At 38.6% G+C, this 19,067-nt stretch overlaps 1 protein-coding gene across 4 annotated transcripts in view; it reads left to right on the top strand.

Moving 5' to 3' along the window:
- Positions 1–1,969: 1,969 nt before the first annotated feature.
- slc38a4 (solute carrier family 38 member 4) overlaps positions 1,970–19,067 on the top strand; it is a 32,807-nt gene continuing 15,709 nt past the window's right edge. Inside the window, exons 1-6 of one of the 4 annotated variants that reach the window (XM_038299751.1) lie at positions 1,970–2,132; positions 16,796–17,054; positions 17,562–17,652; positions 17,828–17,943; positions 18,604–18,677; positions 18,757–18,849. In XM_038299751.1, coding sequence (XP_038155679.1) covers positions 16,933–17,054; positions 17,562–17,652; positions 17,828–17,943; positions 18,604–18,677; positions 18,757–18,849 — 496 coding nt within the window. In that variant the 5' untranslated portion in view covers positions 1,970–2,132; positions 16,796–16,932. Of the gene's footprint in view, positions 2,133–8,687; positions 8,836–13,732; positions 13,841–16,795; positions 17,055–17,558; positions 17,653–17,827; positions 17,944–18,603; positions 18,678–18,756; positions 18,850–19,067 lie in introns of those variants that run through there. The other 3 variants (XM_038299747.1, XM_038299749.1, XM_038299748.1) reach the window with 3 other exon arrangements.

Genomic DNA, 19,067 nt, shown 5'->3' with positions numbered 1-19,067 from the left:
GAGTTGATGACAGAGTCTGAAGGATGTTTTAGTTGATGTTCATATCTCTTTTCTCGCCCAATATGTGCAAATAATGAGGTAAATGTGTTTAAAAACACAATTTCAGCAGCCAATAAAAGTCACTGTGTTGTCCTGATTCCAGTGTAATTAAAAAAAAAAAAACTGTAAGAAAGAAAAAACGGTGGGCCAATCAGGAACTTGTGGGCGGTCTAAACTCAGGGAAGCAGGTTTCAGCTTAAACTGCGCTTTTCCGCTTGGTCCTAGTGTTCCACGATTGTCTGTGTACTGTAGTGTAACATTGTTATGCAAGGGAACAAAACAGATGTTTGAAAAAGTGCAGGGGAGCCCCCCCCCGTCCATGAGTGTGGAAAATGTCAGCATATGCAGTACATACGTTTCTTTAATCATCAAATAGCATACAAAAAAGGCCAATACTGTTAAAGTCATAGGGAAACGGCTGTTCCAACAGTTGCATTTCTGAATTCTCCCGAGGGGGTGGTATTGTTGTGGCGGAATGTTCGCAAGCAAGTTTGGTTGTGGCAGGTTTGTCGGAAGCATCTTGCTTAGTGCTAGTAGGTTCCAACAGGGAAATTACATTAAATTGGTGACTTAGAAACAACACTGTCAAGGAACGCTATGGACAGAGGAAACATGCAAGAGGAGGAGAGTGTTGTGTCGGAGGTCGTGGATGAGTCTCTTCCGTCATACATTTTTTTATCAAGAGGAGGAAAGTGTGGACGAAGATGTTGTGGAAGAGGATGCCAGGGCGGCAGAAGCTTGGTTTGGCGTAGAAGGCTTACAGCCAGTTCTGTTAGCTCTACGCCTGCCGAAGAGACAGACGTCCATCCCCGTGAACACTTGGACGTAACTCAATGGGAAAGTAAATTATTCTTATTTCAACCGTTGTGTAGAGTAGCTGCGACATATGAATCAAGATGACTGAAAAATTTGATTGACAGATGACTGTTGATATATGATTGGCCGAATTTAGGTGTACAATCTGACATATAACTAACTGGCCTGCTTAAAAAAAAAAGCGGAAAAATTATCTCGCAATTGCGAGATCTTATTTCGTAATTATGAGATCGTATCTATATATTTGGTTATGCTTACTTAAGCCCGTAATGTAGAATCTCTCATAAAACTGATCTTCATGATTACTTATTAAGAATATCTTAATATTTTTTTTCTTTGGTGAATGCAATATGCTTCCGTACATTTATATACATGTTTAAGGCAGAATGGTTTTACCTTTAAATATGACTTCCCTACGACTTCAAGAAAACAAACTTCTGTACATCAAACTTTTAATCGGCTGAATTTATCCCAGAAAATACAAACTCGTTCCCATGTTTAAACCTGATGCATACATTCTGTCTCTGCATTGTAACATTCAAAGGACCAGGGCCACTGAAAAAAAAAAAAAGTTAACCGATTTTTAAATTTCATTTCAGTTTAATATGGGAAAAAAAGTTTTTTCTCAGAATTCTGACTTTACAGAATTCAGATTTTTTTTTCCAGAATTTTGGCTTTAGTCTTTTTTATCAGAATTCTGGCTTTAATCTCAGAATTCTGACTTTAATCTTTTCAAACTTTTTCTCATATTGTACTGAAATAATATTTAAAAGTCGGTTAAGTTTTTACTTTTTTTTTCCAGTGGCCCTAATCCTCTTCAGTATAAAGAGGGTGATAATAAAACAAAACAAAAAATTTTCCCTGTTGATGGCTTTTAGTCCCACCCCTATTGGTGACAAGACAAATAATCATTGAAGAGCGCTTTATTCTGAAGAATCAAGCAATCCATGTAAAATAAACAAACTTGAAATATCCAAAAGATGATTTAGGCTTGATGAAGATTTTTTTAACCCCCCAACAGTGACTTCCTAGAAATTTGAAGTGTTTTCTGCTTAAAGGAACATGAAGGGGGGGTACAGAGACCCAGTCCCCCCGCCCTAAACAGTACACGCTGCTGTAACTTGACGCTTCTTCTTGAGCTACCACCCTCACCCTCACTCACATGGCCCATGGAAATTTCCATCCTGTTTAATGCTCAGGGCCTCTGAATTTTGTTTTCAGACGTCCGCCTCTCCCTCAGCGCGCCACAGCTGCAGCCCCGCATCTCTTCATATAAGGTAAGCCCCGGGCATTATCATCCACCTCTTTGCTTTGGTTCGGGGTAATTATCTGGTTAATTCCGGACACCATATTTGACAGTGTGGAAGCGGGCCGTTTAATTCGTCATTGTTCCTTTGCGCAGAAGTGGCGGCACTGAGGCTGCAGCCTTCATCATAAAACATTAGGAGCCACACCTGGAAAACAGTGCGCTTTGGTTTGGATTGGTAAAAAATGATTTGTTTTTCCTCTCCTATTATTATGAGGAGGAGGGGCGTTTTTTTTTTTTTTTTTTTTTTTTTTTTTTTTTTGTTTGTTTCTTTTTGTGTGTGTGTTTCCTTTGTGGGCGCCACGCATTTATTTATTAGAAAGAATATGATTCCTCATGTTGATCCTGTGAAACAATTGTTTTTTAATGCTACCAGTTGATTTTGTGAACCACAACTTATGTTTTGCTTGGTTTTCTCTTAAGTTTTGCTTTCTTCCTCTGAACAAGAGCGACTCAAAAGTTTCTAGAAGCTTCCTCTTGTCTGCTGCAGCAAAGTCATATGGATGCATCTGACTAAGATGATATTTGGCTTTAACAGAAAAAACGAATCAGGAATTAAGGTTTATGTAACAAGAGACACTAACTAGTGACTAATAAATCTGCTGTGACTTCAGTCACAGGCTCCAACTGATGTCATGCTTTGATGGAGGGTATTATGCAACCCGTTTGCATTGGCTTACCTTTAATTTAATTTTCCATAACAGGAGCTTAAAGTTCATTAAACGTTCCCAGTTTGCTCTGATCTGCACAAAACACGTGAAGATGGGTTTAGACTCAAGGCTGTCCTTGTTTCTGCACGTAGAGCCCAACTCACAGGGGGAAACATGAACGGGTTGTTTGGATGCTTTGCATACTTTTCCCCCTAACTTTATTAATACCTATATATAATATTATAACTATATTTTTAATTAAGAGCCTAGTTTATGGTCTTTTAAATGGGTTATTACATGCATGACCAAAGCAAGTTCCTTATTTGCTGCAAGAGCCGGGAACAAAGGCATCAATCTAACACGTTGGCTTTAAGAATATTTATGTGGTGAGTTCAGGATCTGCTAGGAGCCTTCTGTATGCTAAATCTATAACTTGTTGCCACACAGTAAATGCACCCTCTAAAACCGATGTGCTTTCCTTTTCTCATCTCTTACGTAATTGCATTTTAGTTCTCCTAAATGAGGCTCCGCCCACAATATTGTTTAGATTGTTCTAGTTAGATGTGTAAAAGGAAACCAGGGATTTGTGGAAAATGTTATAATGACATAGCTCTTTGTGGAGCTTAGTCGAAGGCCTGAGAATGCTGGTTGCTCTTGGATATGTATTGCTTATAAAATGTGTTATATGGGGGGGGGGACTGACACTCTGTGTTCCTGAGCAAGACCCAGGGCAGAATATACTTCTGCAACCGCACACATCAAATATCGCTTGCATCTGCTCGCAAACCTGTTTTGCTGGTATGCTTTTGTAACGTCGTTCTGGAATTAATAGGGACGCAGAGCAGTTTCCAGCCAAAGCACTAGGGGGAGCCGAAAACTCGAACTTCTTCTGCGGCGCCTGAGGGACTGTTTATTTTACAAAACAACATGTCTGAGGCATCGTACAAGTGGTTGTTGTTATCCATTGTTGTTATTACTCTATGGCTTTTAAAAATGGCGCCGAATCGAATAGAGAAGGATGACCGCACAGACAGCCGGTAAGGCATACCAAGGACCAATCACAGCTGCTTCTTGTCTGTGCACTTCCGCTTGAGGTCTGCGCATGTTTGTGACAGTCCGACGTGTAGTCAGGATATTTTTTAGGTGCGCGACAATGGTTGCAGAGCCTGTTCTCATGGGGTGCGGTCGAGTCAGATTTGACAGTTGCAGAGGCTATGCGTTAACCCCACACTGCTCCCGGGGCACCCCATGATGGCAGCACACTGCTCCCCAAAGGGAGGGGTTAAATGCAGAGGTAAATTTCTCCAATGAGAGTACAATAAAGTTCAATTATATAAATAAACCCAATTAGCTATAATGATCACCTGGAGTTTAAATGTGCTAAATAACTGGAAGGCAAATTACCTAGGAACCGAATAAACTTTGTCCAAAGAAACATTTTCTCAAATCTCATCCACAAAATATCTAAAGTCCAATCTTTCAGGTTTCCATTCAGAAACACAAGAAAAACATTCCAATTTTCAATGGAAGTTGGAGCTTTGCTAGCAGCAGCAAATATAATATTCAATATGACCACAGAACATAAAATGCAACGAAAGATGGCATTTATTTCATTACACCAGTGGTACGTACACCTTGTGCTGTAAATCAAATAGTGTATTCATGTTATTTTTTATTTTTTTGTTTCAGTACCTAAAATGGTAAAAATCAATTTATTCACATCCGATAGCATCCACTCGTTTTGGTCTTTCAGTTAAAACATGCTTAACTGGGGTGTGGCGTCCATCCCAGGTCCAAGGTTCGACCACTGAGATTAACTCAACACAGCATTTCATATCTGAGCTCAGTCTCTTGTTTTCTAAAAGGACAGAGACTTCGTGGGGTGGGGGGGACGTAGCCTTGACAGATGTGTTGAGCTGTCCAGTGGGTTTCATGCAGAAACAGTTCATAGTTTTCAAGGTGCACTGAGTTGGAAGTTGCATTGAGAATTGAGGATGTAAGAGGTCATTGGACTCAAGTCAAGGGTATTTCCCTTAGTAGGAGGGGACTCTTCAGATAAGGCTTCATATGTATTAGCCCCTTAGAAAAAAGGGAAAAAATACTTCTAATGATGGCTTTTATAAAAACTTAGAACATTGTGAATGTCTGACTTTCAAATGGATATTTTCTGTTGACTGATAACCCTGAGCTACTATTAGTGGCCCTTCATTTTTGACGATTAGAGTGTAATGCTGTTGAACGGACTGAAAGCACTTCTGGAACATAAAGTTCTTGCTACTTGTTGCGGGGAAATGGGAACTGGGGGCCTCACTGAATGACTGCATACCTTCAAGGGTATGTAGGGTAAACATTTCCTCTGCAAGACCTTTGCTCTGATTGCCTCTTCGCCACAAATAGGAACGGTGATGAGATGTGAAAACCTCCTGTAGGTTGGTATACAATTAGAGTCCCTCCGATTAAATATCAGTCAACAGGCTTAAGTATGTTCTTGACAAAATGATGAAGTCCAGTCCATTGCTGGCTGATATTTGAAAAGCCTTTCATTTTCAGACAAGTTTCTGCGGCGATTCATTGAGTTGTGTAAATCAAATTGAATGTAGACCCTAAGGCAAGAGGAAACACTGAAGCAAGGCAATATGGTGTCTTTTCAGGGTACCTCACTCTGTCCCAGTGCCTTACTTATACTCACGTCTATTATTTGAAAAATGTGCCTTGAGTAGGTTATGTCTGGCAGACCAGGAAACATTCAGGGGATGTGGGATGGGCAAGGTAAATAAATGCTAACTAGCAAAGAAATTGCTAACCTAAAAAAAGAAAATAGTAGAAAGATCGCAAAGCTCAATATTCTTTCTCCAATTTGCTACTGAGGTGCATAGAAGAGGCTGTTTTTATGCCCAACAGCTGCTGATCTACTCATATCAGTTTTTTTCACAATATCTCTGAAGCCAAAAACACTGAATCAAAGTCAGATGTGTTGCGTTTGGTATGATAAGGGTGATGGGGGGATAATAAGAGTACCAAAAAGATTTTTCCAGCTTTTTTTATTGCCACTACACTGTCACAAGTACAGAGCAATGAAATTAACTCTCTGCATTTAACCCATCCCCTTGGCGTAGTACTACATAGTTTTTAAGGGAACTACCCCATATTTACTTATCTTTTTTCTCCAAAAACATTTTTCATTCTATAGACATCACATTGGTTTTATTACAGACCAGACTGGATGACCAATACAGACTTGAATACCAGTACAGTTTGGAACACCTGTTCAACTGAAGCTGGAGGCCAGCCACGGTTCTTTGGCAGAGATGAGTTTTGAAATGTAGGTTAGGGCAGCTGCTGTTCCCTGAAGCTCTGCTGGTGCTGACTGAACCTGGGCTGTGAACGACCCACAGAGCTGCGAGCCAGGCGTCGAGTAAGTTTCAAGGGAGTCGATATCAATAGCCAAAGTGTAGCGGCTTTTGGCTGTTTTCCCGAAAGCTGTCATCAGATTCTGCAAAATCTGACTCACTGCACTATGGAAAAAATACCTGCCTATAACCAGAGCCTTGCATAAAAGGGAGAGGTAAAAGGTGGATATAGCAGCTAGATTTAATCTAAGGACGATCGTTTGCATAGTTTTTTTTAATCATAAATTATCTGGATTCATTCTTAAAAAAAATCTTACTCTTCTCAGTGCAGTAATGGTAGTATGATGTATTGCTAAAAATTAAGTTTTTCTACTAATTATTTAATTTAGATCCTGGTTGCATGCTTTGTTGTAAGATTATTATATTAGCAACTGATCAAGATCTGTGAGAGATTACCACTGAATTGTATTCTCTACTTGGAGATTAAGGAGCCCTGAGTTTGATTTCCAAGATGGCTGCCATGGATGAAGGATAGATGCTATCTTTGCAGTTTGTATCTAATTTTTTCAGCCCCATGCAAAGTTTTTTTCGACCTCTTTTTGCAACCACCTTTCTTTAGAATTCAGTGCATAAAATAAAGAAAACTAGTTGCTAAATTGCTTCATAGATGATAAGTTTAACATGTGCTGTAGCTTGTAGAGTCCATCTTGAATGAGAAAGTTGGGTGTGATCCTGTTGCCACAACCTGAAATTCCAACTTTTGGAGGTGTTTAAGCAGAAATATTTACATGATGACAAACAAAATGCGCCAATAGCTGCACGATAACCCAGCAAACCACACTGGTTTTCCAACTTCTAACAATAGAGCACTAAGTTAAAGAAAAATCATCAACTCCTGGAAGCCATAATTAGCTAATTAATAGGTGCATTTAAAGAATGTTAAAAAGCTAAAGCTAAGAACTGCGTTTGTCTACTCTGCTTACATCTTACGTTTAAATTCAGTTTTTAATTTCTATTTTTTCCTCGATTGGTATGTTTTTGTCCAAAATTCAGTGACAAAACATTGGTCATATCCAAAGAAAAACAAAAAAAAAGACAAACATCGGACTTAGGTAGATCTGGGTCATAACAATATTGGGAACCATACCATGAAATATAATATGCACAATATTTTCTAAATATTATACTAATATTAATGCTAACAATAACAAGTAAAGGACTGTAAAATCAGTAATAGTTAATTTTTGTTTACATTTAGACAAAAATATTGGCATTTGAAAAATGTATACCCTTTTCCCCCATCAATTTCATTACATAATACTGACCCCTCTGGTCATTTCTAAATAGAATTGTACATATTTAGATTTTTTTTTGCCTGTTTTTCTGTCCTACGTAACGATTTCCAAGCCTTTTAAGGTTGAACTCTCTTTTCTTTAGTCTGCTAGGATTACAGGAGCAGGTTTGAGGGAAAAATATAACATGGGTTGAGATTCCTAGGGTGCTCCGAATATAGTTAAAAGCAGAAAATGCATAATGCCTGGAACACCTCTTGCATATCTCAGCCATACCATGAAAAAGTCGTTTTTTATTTCTAACTGAAGAAGTAGTTGATAACATATGCCCAAAAAAAAAGTCAACTTTTAGTATTATCTGCAAAACTGGTTAAGTTTAGCAAATTTTTAGTGCTACTGCTAACAACATTTCTACATAAGGCTGTTAGAGATGTCAAATACAACATGTTGACATTCACTGTCACGTATTTATTTGTTTATTAACCATACATTTTCAATTATCTTAAAAATACCCAAACAAAGTAAAAAAAATAGGTCATTATTTATTAAATATGAACTGTTGTTACTTACAAAAGAGACAATTTTGAAAAAATTCAGTTTTGTCACCTTTGTAACTTTGTAACAGCCAAAATGACATATGGTTACAAAACAAGATGCTGGCGTAATTTCTGGAAAAACATGAGGAGACGGATCGATGGCGCTGATAAGATGAGCTGTGGTGGTCCGTCAGGTAGGCTAGGGCAAACTGGGGTCATGTACAAAAGGGCAAGATAATGTTTACTTAAAACCCACGTAGTCTTTGAAGAGATGTCACTGATCAGAGCGATTATTAAAACTGTTCATTTTTTACATTTTCTTTTTACCGAATTCAAAAATCTCTTAACCATTTCTAGTATTTTGTTTTTGAAACATCCATTACAAGAATATCCTCTGAAATCCCTCCTTGGATAACAGTTAACTTATCTTTATCTCTTTCAAGTAGCATCATCTAATGTGTGTTAATGGCCAGAACTGATGCGGGTCAAATGTTGCACCACTGTGTTTTTTTGCCTTAAATCACATGGTGCTGGTTGTACAGATCAGCTGTTATTACTGCACCCATCCTTTACATCCAACAGACGCTTACAAAACCTTCAGTGCTGTCATCACTTATCTTGGGGACAGTACTTTGGTTCCTCCTCAGTTGCTTTCTACCTTTCGGTGATCAGTAACGTATACAAAACAGTTGTTCCATCTTCAGGCCTTCACCCTAATTCCAGAAGTCAAATACTACCAGCAAGAGAAAGGATTGTTTTTACTTTTTGCCAGAACTGGATCATAACAGCTGCTGATCTTCTGCGTCAGAATGTGTCGACCTTTGTTATGAATGGCCACATTTAAAGGTATGTAACAGAGGCAACCCCCATGTACTCTACGGTAAAAAAAGAGAGTTGAAAGCCAGAAAAACTGGCTTTTTTTCTTCCAGTCACCTACACACAGCACCAGCTTCTGTTTGAAGTATATAGATGACTGCTAGGTTTGTTAGGTTGAGGATGTGACTAAAAAGCATGGACATAGAGCTTTTTTAGAGGTGTAGGGTGATCTGAGGTGCATTGCATCAGAAACACCTTTGAAGATGTTTAAATAATGTCTGAACTGAAGTGGGGAGAAATGCGTCAGGTGTTCATTTTAGTTTAGATTAAATCACATTCCACTTGGATGATGACAGAATTTCAAGCCAACAGACCTTTCCTGAGAGACCAAAGAATATACAGTAGGAGTCTTGTTTTCAGTGTGCGATTCGAATTTTCCCCCTTTAGTTTTGGTGTCATATATTACTGATTTCTTTCTTTAATGCACCTTTAATGCAATGTTTTAGTTGTTTTAGCTTTTGGTATCATAATTCCTACAAGCCAAGACATGCTTAAATTAGAAACTTAATGAAACTCTGCTCTGACTTTACTTTGAAAAGAAATATTCTGCTTGAATGATAAAGGAAATGCTGTGTCACACGATTTACAAATACTAACTGATTGGGAATATATGCAGCTAATGAAACGAAACAATGCGTGATGTTGAGATCATGTGTCTTCGGAGCAAACTTTAAATCCCTCATTTTCCGTTTTTTTTTCCTCCACTCTGCATAGTGATAAACATAAGTATATTTAATATCCGTTGCTGTCAGGCCATAAGATCTCATCACACTGTTACTTGTGATTTAATGTCATTTGACTCGTGTTGCATCATGTAGAGTTCTCCCACTGGTAAAGAAGCAATGCAAATTCGGGTTGCGACAGGTTGAAATATAAGATGCATGACCATGGTTTTATATTTGTTATAGTTCTTTTATGTCACCGTTCAGTAATATTCAGGCATTATAAACAAAAGAAACAAACAAGCCGGTTTCTCCTTACCCAGGGATGTTTGTTTTTGTCCAAACATATAATGACATTTGGCTGATTCATCACCCCTATCGTTTTGTGTATTCTTGCACTATGGCACATTAAATCAGATACATAGAAACACCAGTAGTGTCACTGCAGAGGTTTATTAAGCTATTTTGCTATGTTTCAATCAAGATCATAAGTTATATTCTGGACAAAAAATTCTGTTTGTAAGTTTCTGTTTCTACAGTTGTACCAAAAGATGTGATGTAAACCCATTAAGAATAATTTAATTTCTTTTTTTTTTTACTTGTATATGAGAATATGTCTTTGGAAAATTTGTCTACCAATAAGATAAGAACTTTTTTTCCGAAAGCCAATCCAATCAGGTAATTGGGGTAATATTTGTTTATTAGAGGTGGCTCCAGAGCAGAAAACTGGGGCAATTATTATTCACAGAAAAGACTGAAAAGTTACAGAGTTGGATCAAGAACATCCTGTTCCTGGCTCTACAGACGTGTGCAGGATGCGAATTCAGCAGCCGTGGCAAGATAATCCACCTAATCAAAGATTAATCAAACTTGAACCCAAATGGGACACCAGTAAGTGTGTTTTCCATGAATTAATCATAGTTTAGACATAGTTTTGTTTGTGCTTGAATCCATGATCTTGGTCTCAAGAGGACATTGAACACTAAGGGCCGGATTTATCAAGATCCAATTTTGCGTGCAGTAATTTGCGCTCGCAAACTGGAATTTTGCGCGAGGGGCTGAACCATGGTTTGCGGGTGATTTAACAAGAGTGATTGCGTAACTGGTGGAAGGTGCAAAACTGTTGGAGACGCCCTATTTAAATGATGGTTTTGCGCGTTTTGTGGTTTGCGGCAAAGTAGTTTGTAGTCTGTACAAACTAGTGCATTAAGAAATTTAAATCTTACAGTGACCCCCAACAAAAAAAAAAAAAATAAGTAAATATATATATATATATATATATATATATATATATATATATATATATATATATATATATATATATTTATAAATTGGCAACCATACCTGGTGGTATGTGCTGCAGTAAAAAAAAAAAAAAACAGGTGTTTTGTATTGGCCTGTGACTGTGGATGAGATCCCCGCAGCATTTGGCACGTTGCTCCACAGGCGCAGGGGGAGAACCCCGACCCCGTCGGACAGCACTTCTGAAAAAACGAGATTAGGAGATCCCAGCTCTCGCTGCAACCGTACGCTGGAATGACCCAGATGCAAAAAAGTGCAATGTTGCAAGGAGTTTCGTGATATCTGGTATTGCGTGGGTCCTCCTTGTGGCTGGCTCCAAATCCATTCGGAGTTCCCCCAACAGCTCCAAAATGGCAATGCTGGATAAACTATATGTTTTGATGATCGTTTCCTCGTTCATTGCAAAAATATTCACACGGAGTGAAAAAATGCGTTCTCTGCGTCTCCTTGCTTTATTTCCATGTCTCCTTCTTGCGACAATAACCGCTGCCATGTGTGCGCAATTACGCATGCAGACCATTTGCACCTTCTTTTGAAACGTGTTAAATATAGAGTCAGATACCGTTAGCAAAATTGCGTTCAAGTTTGATAAATCACTTTGCGAGTGCTAAATTAATATATTTACATGTTCTCCTCCCACAAGACGCACTTTAGCGTGTAAACGCCCCATATTGCATATTCATTGCAGAAAAAGTACTAAATGGATCAGAGGCGCTATTTAGCACGTTTTAAAGACCAAATGCTTTTAGCACGCTGTTGATAGATCAGTTTGTAAATTTTTTAGCGTGCGCAGTGAAATAGCTCACGTTTTAATACACGCAAACCTTTGATAGATCCGGCCCTAAGAGTGCAAAATATACTATATCAGACCTCAAATATTGCCTTTCGATGGCTGACAACTACTAACACGTGGAAGGAAACCCCTCCAGACCTAACTGTGAGATGACATTTGCCCATTGACAGCTTTCTGGTCAGAGGTGATTGGCTTAGTGCTCAAGTTGAAGACCTCACACACTTAAAGGACCTCAAAGCCATCTATGGAATGCCCCTGCAGCTGCACAGCGAGACACGTTTAGGAGTTCACTATTTATGGGAATTTGTCTTTAGCTTCTTATTTAAAGAAAGCTGTGGCTCTCTTTTAGGTCTGATTTCCAAAGATAGAGCAAAAGCCTAGGTGTGTATTTTAGTGTATATTTGTTTTAAGTTTCACAAAAATATCAAAAAATTTGAGACTGAATAAAATCTGATGACTGTTGATTTAAATACAGGCGACAGAAGGCCAAAACATGTTATCCAAAAATGCTTTGTTGGAAGAAAACATTTTTTTTTTTTTTTCAAAATTAAGTTATCTAGCCTTGATATGATAATACATTTTCCAAATAACTTCTATCATTGAATTTAATGGGCAGATGAGGGTTTTTATCCAAATCTCTGACAGCTGAACCGATTAGGTAATTTTAAAGTTGGATTTTCCAAATATGCAGTAGGAAATATAAGAAAGATTCCAGAAATCATAAAAGTAGTGTATCTGCAGATTGCATATAAACAGGTCTACCAGCACATATTGCTAAAAACCTATGGACTAATATGTTTTCAAAAAGATCCAGGTAAAACAAAAAGTATTTGTCTGTAATGACCAATGGTTTAACGTTTTACTTTTATTTGAAAATGTGCCATTAACAGGAGCCAGAACAAACCAAACCCTTTAACAATTAAAAAACTTGGAGTTAAAATGTTGTGCGTTCACTTTATTACTAAGCCATTAAAATAAAATAAAATACTGGCTATGACGTTATAGGTCAGTGGTAACATAGTAATTTACTCTGTCAGTCTTTCAACATCTTGTCCAAAGAAAATAACTCAAAACCTTCCTCGAAATCAAAAACCTCAGGATTTTACATTTTAAGAGGTTTATTTGATCAGCTTTAGAAAGTAAAACCTCTTCCCACTATAAGAGAGGAAAACTCAAAAAAAATAAATCTATGCATAGGGGTCTTAATTTGTAGATGTAAGTCAATAAACGTGAATACATGTTGCATTTATTTCGTGTGGTCAAATCATACATAAATTTGACATCAGATGTTTTATCTGTGACTATATAAGTTTAGAAGTTAGAAAAATAAGTTGCCTGTGTAAATTCCCGGTCAGTCCAGGGCATGACCTCCACTAAACAGGCATAAACCAAAGTAGGGCTGAAACAATTAATCGGATAAATTGCGATTAATTACTGACATAATTGTCATCTAATTTAGTAATGGTTAACTGGAGTATAGAGATTGTGAAACATGCCTTTAGGTGACAGAGCAAACTACTTAGAGCTGTAATTATACCATATACGTTCTTCAACATCAGCTGTTATATGAGGATGATTTTTAGAAGTTTTGAAATTGCTTCAGCAGACATGTCCTGTTTGATTCCTTTGCTTACGTACGGTCCGGCATTAGAGATAAAAAACTCATATTGACACGAACATAACCTTGAGAGAGTGACATCCCTTCAGCTATTCAATCTGATTGGTCGGGCACCGGCACGGCCTACCCTTCCCTACCAAACCTCTGACACTCATCATCAGCACGCATGGGCATCTGTTCCCAAGTGTGTGCAGATGACTTCTGCCATGTGCGTGTGTTTGTAATGAGTCTGCCTATGATCAGGTTTGTTTGTAGTTCGTAGTTCGTCCAACACGACAAATAAAGGAGGCAAGTGGCATGTCATGTGAGCATATGTTGATGATCTGTCTATCTAGAACTATCTATTAATCTATCTAGGGGTCACGACCATTGTCTTTTTTTTTTTTCACGTTCTATGAAGGAGGGGCCCGCACAAAGTGGGACTGCCGTCATAGGCCGAACAAGGACCTCCCTCCTCCCTTTTAAACAGCTTACCTGAGTTTACAAAAAGAGCCGCGCCTCCTCGTTCATTCACTCATCCGTCTTCTGTCGTTCAACTACAAACCCATTGATTCTTAAAAAAAAAAAAACTGGATTGGACGCTCTTTATGAACCTTCTCAGTAAGTGAGCGTAATTGTTACCTGGAATATGAACAAGATGTTTTTGTTTTGTTGGTGTGTTTTTTGTTGTTGTTGTTTGTTTGTTTTTTGTTTTTTTTTCAAATAACAGAGGTCAGTGTTTAGTTTTCAAGTTTTGTCAGCAGACTGTCGTTTTCAGTGGTGCACATGTAATTTCTTTTGGACCAATGCTTAGCTTCTGAGCCGCGTCCTGCCTGAAGGAACTTGGCAGGCGGCTGATGTAAGATTTGGTTTTGGGTGGAGAAAATATGGGCTTGCTGTTAAAAGGGACTTTTTTTTTTAGCTTTATTTAAATACCTGTTATAGATCTGCAGGTATTATATTAGCATTTACTGTAAATCCAAAAAGTGAAATGAAATACGAGTAGCAAGTTTCATTTTTATTTCCTCCTTTTTTGCATGCATTTGTTTGCATGTTTTGCAGAGTAAACTGTGACGCCATATTACACCTATGGGCTTTTAATCATATCTGCTTTGATCAAAGAAGCTAAATCCAGCTGTCAGTATTGTGTCATAGTTTGTATTAAAACAGAGGCAATTAAAACAGATTAAGTAATGACAGCTCGGGGTCATGATTCTCAGCCAAGGCCTCTTTAAGAAATGACTTTATGGTCTGTTTCATACAGTAGTTCTATTTTCTTATCCCTGCTGTGACTTTGTGAATTATCTTCCAATTTATTGTTGAGCGTTCCTTTTGTCGCAGCCAAAAGGTCGTGTGAAATGAACCCAGTCAGACAGGTTAATCCTCTTGGCAGCAACAGGCACAAAACTTTCACTCGGTCCATTTTGCCCCGCCGCCGAGGCGGACACAGTGAGATTAGGCGTACCCTAGTGTTCGATCTGGTGTTTGTGGTAATGGAGCCTCTAAATCTCCTTTGGCTCAGTGATTCAAGGTTTTTATTATGACAAGGTTATGATCACAGGAAGAGCGAGAGTCAATCAGAGATGCCAACATCATGTGATGGCTAGTGTCATGCTGTGGGCCAACATAGTGGAGGTTGAGCCATGATGGAAAGGGCAGACATACATGGCTTCTTTAGCCTGCATCTCTTGTTCCTGTTGCCAAATTAAAAGGTTTGTTAATGTCTGACTGATTCTTCTGGTCTGTCCCACTATGATGCAAATACTTTGTTGCTCAAAACACTTCCTTCTTTAAAGTGTTGTTGACTCAAACACCTAATGGTGTTTTCAAAGCTGATACTGGTGGAAAATAACTGGTGCTGCAGAAAGTAGCCTTTAGCAAAACTTAAACTAAAGTTTCAACACTAATCTTTATCAAATTTTGATTTTTTTTTTTTTGTTAAGTAATTCATCTTGCATGTCCAAATGTGAAAAGCATGAAGACATCTGCAAATTTACTTTAAACAGGTCCAACTTTGCACCCCTAACTCTGCTTATAGGATGGTAAAAAGTTCAGTTAAGGTTGGAGAACCAGTTAAAACCAGTTAGCTTCAGTGTGTCGGATTTGTCTGCTTGGTCCCTACTGACATTTCGATCGCAATCATTTCATCTGAATGAATGTGCTTTAACAAATTAGAAATACTAATTACTGCAGTGGTTTCTGCTTTCAGATATGTGGAGGCCATATTGGATTCTCAGCTTTGCCTTTTATTTCCTGGTCTAAATTTGAGCTGTTGTATTTTTATCCTTTTTTACCACAATTCCCAATGAATTTTGAGTGTGTATCACACATAGGGCAGGATGCAGGTTTAATAACATTGATAGTGACTTTTCCAAAAGGCCAATCCTTTATCTGCCAAGCTCAACCGATCAAAGTGAAATGAATAAAAAATGCTTTTGCCAGGAAGGGCTTTTTAGAGACAGACGAAGGCAATGAATGTTCTGAAGCTGAGAAATGCTGTAAGCGTCTCCTTTGCTTGCTTATTGAAACCAACCCAGTCCTGCCAGTCTCTAAATATGGGTTCTGAGTAGCCAGTTTTATCCACACATATAGGTGCAACACAATCAAAAACCTGAACAAGCTCTTTGTAAGAAAGACAGCTTAATATATATTTTTAAACTTGCTGAATTTATCCCTATAGCTGAGGTTTGCCTGGTTGGTTTTTCGGTCAGCGTGTCCCGCTGTGGATCTTCTCCTGGGACCGAGTCAAAGAGTTCTTTGTGCGAACAACAAACAACACTGTAAATCATTTTAGCAGAAGTTGCATTAGAGTCATGCCTGCTTGATTCCCTGCCTTTTGACCTCTCTGTTATATAACTTATTGATTAGTTGCACTGGCGGAAAATAGAAAGTAGAAAGTTTAGCGCCTCTGCTTTTTTTCCCCTTTTGCATCATCTCTGGATTTTACTGAGTCAAAAAACAAGAAACAAATCAACATATATGTTGAGCTCTAAATTGTGTTTCTTAATTGTCTTTGAGATTACGTTGTTTTTTTTTACGCAGAAGGTGATTAAATTCATCACAACATGTTTACCTCAGGTTTCCTCAGGGGGTGTTTGTGTTAATTATAACCACTTTCTATGATCCACCCAACGACCGGAGATAATATGCCCTTTAAGGCTGTGGTGGACTGCAATTTATGATACACCCAACGTTTAGACTAGGCATTTTTAGACTGGTCTTTAGGGCTAAATTTGAAAAAGGCCGTAATACTGTCTGCTCACCTAGTATGAATACATGTGTTCGCAAAACCATAGTCAACCAGACTATCCCATTGTAGCAGGAAATGCTTGGAAATGTAGGCAGTTTTTTTTCTCTTGAAGTGTTCTTCATCAAGGCGAAAAGACTCTGGGGGAGGCTGATAAGGCCCACCAACAAGTGACCATTCAGGTCTGCAATCAGCTGCATATTGCCACTCCTTTAGTCAACTTTTGCTGTCACCCCTTTGGGGAAGACAGTTTTGGTTAAGAAGTCTGCAGCTCTGCACAGAAATCTAAATAGTTGGGACTCAACCCTTTTTTTCTGTTTTCTTTTTAGGCTTTTCTTTTATTTAGTATCAACATCCAGTCACGGTTGAAGTAGAACCTCCTGGTGTCACGTCTTTGTAACGAATAAACGCCGAACAATCGAAGAAACGAAGCATCCTCACCTATCATCTCTCTGCCTCCGCCATAATGCCAGGAGTTAGGGAACTCATGGAGCTGAGGAGGGTCCCCACAGAGGCAGATGATGATAGCACCGCCAGCTTGGACGATTTCAGAGGTCCTATGGATGTGGAAAAGTCCACCATAGCCAGGTCAGCGAACAAAGATTCTAATGTTTTATTTCTTGCAACCCTATGTATTGGAGGACCAGTCATAAAGTCTTATTTCAGTTGTGACTAAAATTTCTCTAAGCAAGTCTTCGACATTTCTTTAGATTTTATTTATCAAGTAAAAAAAAAAAAAAATGCAAGAAGTAATTTTTTCCTAAAATTAGCACTGCCAATAAGTTTTGACTGGATCCTAATAGAATTTAAAGCTCACTCTTTAAGCAGCATGCTCTTAATTTTCTTCTATTTATACATGTATATATTAAAAGGTGGAGTTTCTTTTAGGCTTTGATAATTGTCTGACACTTTAAATATGATTGAGCTCACAAACTAATAATCTAATTTTCTTCTAGAGAGCAAAATTATTAGTTATAATATTGTGATCAACGCCCAACAAGGTTCATCATTTAAACGTAGGAGAGGCCGAACACTCTCCCAGCACTGGAGACTTCCAGTTTATCCTAAACACTTGTTTTCTTGGTCTTCCAGCAGTCAGTATATGGACGATAACGAGGACGGAGAAGAAGACAGGTTTCTGTCCAATGGGCTGATGAAGAAAAGGAAATATGAGGAAGAGGAATATGTAAGGCAATTTATGTCACTCTTCATATACTGTAAACTTTAACACACTTCTGAAACTGTTCTTAATGTCAGAATTTGTGTTGACTTCAGCTAGAAATAAGTTTTCCAATAAGAGCTTTTTACTGAAAGCCATGACAACAATATATGTAATGTTTTCCATCTTATGCCTTTGACAGCATCCTGGCCACGCTTCATTCGGCATGTCTGTTTTCAACCTAAGCAACGCCATCATGGGCAGCGGCATCCTGGGTCTCTCCTACGCCATGGCCAACACTGGCATAGTTCTCTTTACGTAAGTCCTTAGCACCAGAGACTCCTTCAGGTTGCATAAGGTTGGATGTTATGACATCTATGTGCTCATGACACAGATTAGGAAGGGGCCGTGCCCTCATGAATATCGCTGATATGTTTATATAAATAGCATTTGATCACGTGGTCGTTTTGACGTGTATCAGGTGGCATCTTCAGGCATGTACCTCTCTGTCCTTAAACTTTATCAACTCCCGTAAAGGATTTCCATCAAATCTCGTAGTATTACTGCCTCCCATTGTCTGTGCACTTGCTAGTTTTGCAAACTGGTGGACTGCCAACATAGGATAACCTATGAGACAAAATTCTACGTTCAAGTTCCAACGAGTTGGGGCAAAGTTACAGCTGGAGGCTGTTCAGCTCTAAATGTTCTTCTCCAGTATTTCCAGTATGACCCTGCTGTACAGGAGGGTATTTTAAGGAACAGACGTCTGGATGAGTTGGCATTGCTCTGGCACAACTCTGCACAGGTCATTTTAGAACCATGCTAAAGTTGACAAGACACAGTGTCCCATAAGGCTGGCAACCAAACGACACGTCAGGGCAGCAACAGATGAACTTTTACATGAAATCACATAAAGTGTGCTACAACTTGAGCTTTATATCCCTGCTTCATCTTCATAATAAGCCCCTTTCTTTGCAGAATCCTCCTCATTGCTGTGGCAATCCTCTCCTTATACTCTGTGCATCTCCTCCTCATGACCGCTAAAGAAGGAGGTTGGTGTTATATTTATTATATTTATTATGTGGACTTATTAAATCACTATATAATTTTTCAACTTGTGTGCTTGGGTAGGGTCTCTGGTCTATGAAACACTTGGACAGAAAGCCTTCGGTTGGCCTGGGAAAATGGCTGCCTTCGGATCAATAATCATGCAGAACATTGGAGGTAAATCAGAATCTTCTGTAACTGTGCGTAACAGCAGTGTGCGGGCGTATATCTGTCATGTATCTTGTGTCACCCAATCAAAACTGGCCCCTTTGTTATAGTTGCAGTCACTGGCCTTTGAAAGTCTTAATGCAATTTAATCTACAACCACATTGAAGTTTTAAATGTATATTTAAAGACCAAATCAATTCACAGAATGATGGAGGCCTCCTGAAGGC

The sequence above is a fragment of the Cyprinodon tularosa genome, unplaced genomic scaffold (genome assembly GCF_016077235.1).
Source record: "Cyprinodon tularosa strain WSP-4 unplaced genomic scaffold, ASM1607723v1 ctg434, whole genome shotgun sequence".
Taxonomy (NCBI): domain Eukaryota; kingdom Metazoa; phylum Chordata; class Actinopteri; order Cyprinodontiformes; family Cyprinodontidae; genus Cyprinodon; species Cyprinodon tularosa.
The sequence above is the reverse complement of the archived record's forward strand: the minus strand, read 5'-3'. Positions and strand labels throughout refer to the sequence as shown.